General features: G+C 56.1%; 1 protein-coding gene across 1 annotated transcript; it reads right to left on the reverse strand.

Moving 5' to 3' along the window:
• Positions 1 to 3,022: 3,022 nt before the first annotated feature.
• LOC102730886 (interferon-induced transmembrane protein 3-like) lies at positions 3,023 to 3,603 on the reverse strand. The gene has a single exon (XM_081809534.1). It carries the CDS (start codon positions 3,586 to 3,588, stop codon positions 3,106 to 3,108), a length of 483 nt encoding a protein of 160 aa, XP_081665660.1. The 5' UTR covers positions 3,589 to 3,603; the 3' UTR covers positions 3,023 to 3,105.
• Between the last annotated feature and the right edge of the window lie 646 nt (positions 3,604 to 4,249).

The raw sequence follows: 4,249 nt of genomic DNA on the forward strand, positions 1-4,249 counted from the left end.
CGCCTGGGTGGCTCAGTCGGTTAAGCGACTGCCTTCGGCTCGGGTCGTGGTCCTGGAGTCCCGGGATCGAGTCCCGCGTGGGGCTCCCTGCTCGGCAGGGAGTCTGCTTCTCCCTCTGACCCCCCGACCCTCTCCCCTCTCATGTGCTCTCTCTCTGTCTCTCTCTCTCAAATAAATAAATAAAATCTTTAAAAAAAAAAAAAAAGAGAACAGAAATGCACATTCCAGCCTCCTGTATGCTCCTCTACCCATTCTGGAATGCTCTCTGCTATTATATGAGCTAGTGTTCCAGAAGCTTCCTCAGCTGGCCACACACAGCTGGCCCTGGCCCTGGCCCTGGTGGTTCTACCTGCTCTGCCCCCTGCACAGGTGGGCACAGGTGAGCCGTCCTTCTCAACAGTGGTCACTCTGCCCCTGTCCCCTCTGTCCCTCCACAACCCAACCCCACCTGGGAAGTTGTGGAAGGAGGGGGTCGTGAGGCGAGGGGGCGGAGGAAGGGAAGGAATAGCTGCCCATGGTGTGACAGCTCGCATGCAGGCAGAGGAAGGAAGGGTGCCCGCCCCAGCATCCAGATGCTTTCAGATTCTTCCCACCCTGCGGACCTCCTGGAAGCTCGCGGAGAGGTGGCGGCCCTGAGCACCTTCCAAGGCAGGCAGCACTGCGGGACAGCCCCGCGGCTCAGGGAGCTGGTACCGAGAGCCTTGCAGAAAGGAAGGCATTAAAAAGCAGGGGGGGAGGAGGAGGGGCTGTGCTAGGGGAGGAGAGAGAAGGAAGGGGTCCTCTCGGCCATGCAGGGCCCCCGGGCAGAGCAGAGGGGTAAACAAAGGCGGGGTCTGTGACCCATCCGGTCCCTGGTGACCATGGGGCACGCTGCCTGGCTGCCCCACTCCGGGTGCCCCCTCCCCCCAGGTTTTGTTCTTCCTTTCCCCAAATATCTGTGCTGTGCTCTAAAGTGGAGGCAAGGTCCCCGGGGACCACGGCCAGCCCAAGAGGGGCCTCTGCTTGGAGGACATGAAAGGAGAGGCTTGGTTGAAACAGAGCCCTCGACTGGCCCCTTGGGATCCCCCCCAAGCCCATGCACACACCCCCTACGTGCGCTGCGCAGCCTCTGAGCAAAGCCTGGAGCCAGATGCTGCCCCCGGGGCACCCCGATGGGCTTCGCCCTTGACAGCCCAGCCCCCACCACGCTGGTCCTCTCCCTCTGGTCGGTTCCTCTCCCTCTGGTCAGTCGCAGAGCAAAATCCACACCCTGAAGGCGCCCCGCCTCCCTTCCCCGCTCTAGGGCAGGTGGCCGGCCCAGAGCCCCCGCGCTGCCTTGGGGCGCAGACGGTGGCAGAGGGGCCTCACACAGAGCGCTCGCACTCCGGGTATCTCTGCAGGGAAGCCGGGCCCTCAGATCAGACCTGCCCCGGAGCCCCAGCACCCCGGCGTCCTGTCCCCGCATCGTGGCTTGCTCTGCCCGCCGAATGCATTCCCAGCCTGGCCCCCGCCCCTGGCTCACCCAGGGAGGCTGCGGAGTTCCTGGGCAGGGGTGGGAAGTGGGGGGCTCACTGCCGTGGGGCGGGGAACAAGACAACCTTATCACGGGGGCTCCTATCCTCTCTCCCAGCCCGGAAAGCCAGAGCCTATCACTGCTCTCTTCGTAGGATTTTTTTTTTAAATCCTGTATATTACAAGAACATGAATTAAGCTCTGATGAATGCGATATTAATTAATTACATGAAGATCCACGTGGGAGCCTGGAGAGGGGGTGCAGAGGGAAGGATGGTGCACGCAGATGGCAGGGAGGAGGGGCTGCCGTATAAACACATCTCCCTGCATTTCTCCCCGCCCTGGCTCACCCAGGGAGGCTTACCTGCAGCAGCAGATGTAGCTCTGCAAGATTCAAGCCTCTGGCCCCATGACAGGCCCAGGAAGCTGGGGACGCGGTGGCCCCATAACAGGCACAGGAAGCTGGGGACGCGGTGTTACCCCCCACCAACGCAGGGGGGAGGGGGAGGAGGGCCCTGGCTCAGGCTTTCTCTCTCTGCAGGTACGGATTTGAAACCTTGGAAATCCATTTTGCACATTCCAAAACAGCTGCTCTCAGCTCTGAGCCCTGCCAAGTGCCGAGGGCCTGATGGGGCCTGTGAACCTCTTGGGTTTCTTCTGTCCATAACACGGAGCGTGAGCACCACCAGAAGAGTCCCTGTCGGCTAGAGGCAGATTGTCCTTCGAAATATATTGCAGGAGCCCCATAAACCCCCCGCCTCCAGCTCTGAGTCCCAGTGGTAGGGCCCACTGCCACAGAACCCTGGCAAGACGAAATGACCCTTCCAAGGACAAAAGTAAGACTGAACTTGAAAATCACCACAGGAAACGCATAGCCGGGGCTTTCAGCTGCCCAGATGTCAGCAGCCACTTCCCAGATGGCTCTTGGGATATGGTCAGGGCCTCCCTGGTGCTTCCAGCTTGTCATGGGACAAGCACTTCCACCTTCAGGAGCTGACCTGAGGTGTCCTATCGGGTGGGATCTGGGTCGCCAGGCTGGGCAGGGAAGTAAGAGAGAGAAACAGGGCATACTGGTCCCCAGTATGATACTCTCTCCTCTGTAGGAAGCATCACGTCCTTTTTCTCCTTAACAGGAATGTTGTCAGAATTCTGGAGCCTGACATGATGGTTAGCTACAAGGTCTTCCATTTATTAGACTGCATGTTTGTGTCCCCCTAAAATTCATTTGTTAAATCCTAGCACCCAGTGTATTGGACGTAAGGACCCTGGGAGGTCCCTCATGAATGGGATTCGCACCTGAGTAAAGGAAGTCCCAGAGAGCTCGCTCATCCCTCCCACAGAGGCAGCCTGTCGCCGACCTGGAACAAGCTCCCACCACGCACCGGGGCTGCTCCCGTCTTAATCTTGGACTTCCAGCCTCCAGAACTGTGAGGAATAAATGTCTGTTGTTTATAAGCCACGCAGTCTATGGTCATTTTGTTTTGGTTTTGTTTTTGTATTTTTGGTTTTTTTTGTTTTTTTTTCACGCAAAAGTGCTTTATTGACTACAATGGCAGATTGACATGTACATAAAACGCTGTGACAGAGGTGACAGCCTCAGGCCATGGGCAGCTACTAGTACCCTCCATAATATTTTATCATCTCTGAAATTGTTTGGGAAATCATCAGTGATCCAGTGGCCAAAACAATGATGAACGTGATGGTCAGAAGGAGGCCCAAGACCAGGGCCCAGATGTTCAGGCACTTGGCGGTGGAGGCATAAGTCTGGGCCCCAGTCATGTCACCCACCATCTTCCGGTCCCTAGACTTCACGGAGTAGGCGAAGGCCACGAAGCCCAGGCAGCACCAGTTCATGAAGATGGTGTTGAACAGGGACCAGACGATGTGGTCGGGCACGGCTGTCTCACTACGGATGTTGACCACAGTGGTCGTCACGGGAGCCGAGCTCTGGGGCGCCCCGAGTACAGCCACTTCGTGCTCCTCCTTGAGCATCTCGTAGGTCGGGGGGACGCCGTGGGGGGCGCCCAGGAAGAAGTGCTGGGAGTTGTGGCTCATGGTGGGAGATGGAGCACCTGCGGTGTGGATCTCTATGGTCATTTTGTCAAAGCATCCTGAACAGACTAAGACAGACTCTTTCTGCCACATCTAGCCAAGGTTTACAAGTTTTGAAGCCCCATCCATAAGATGCCAGACATCTCATGAATGTTCACAAGCCGTTCCCCTTGCTTCACCCGGGCTGTGTACCCAGAGAAATTCAAAACAGTTTTGGAGCTAAAGTATATCTTGTTATTCTGTCCAAAGACCAGGGGAGAATTTTTCTACATGCTTGCATGACACAATTCCTGTAGCACCCACAGTCCATTTCCAGCACTTCGGTTTTTCAGTGGTTTGTTTGTTTGTTTGTTTTTAAAATTTTGTTTATTTATTTACTTGAAAGAGAGAGCTCAAGCAGTGGGGAGGACAAAGGGGGAGGGAGAGAGAGGGAGAGAATCTCCAGCAGACTTCACGCTAAGTGTGGAGCCCTACATGGGGCTCGATCATACGACCCTGAAACCATGACCTAAGCCGAAACCAAGAGTTGGACACTCAACCAACTGAGCCACCCAGTGCCCCAATTTCCACCACTTCGTATCATGAAAGCTGGAAGGCTCAAAGCCATGGTTCCCCAACAGCCTTGCTTTTTTATAGAATACCAAAAGTGATTTAGGGTCTGGAACAGAGGCACTTGTGCAATACGTGGAAGGTGCAGGGACACAGG

This window comes from Leptonychotes weddellii, unplaced genomic scaffold (assembly GCF_054177405.1).
Source record: "Leptonychotes weddellii isolate Sample4059 unplaced genomic scaffold, ASM5417740v2 HiC_scaffold_10708, whole genome shotgun sequence".
Classification (NCBI taxonomy): domain Eukaryota; kingdom Metazoa; phylum Chordata; class Mammalia; order Carnivora; family Phocidae; genus Leptonychotes; species Leptonychotes weddellii.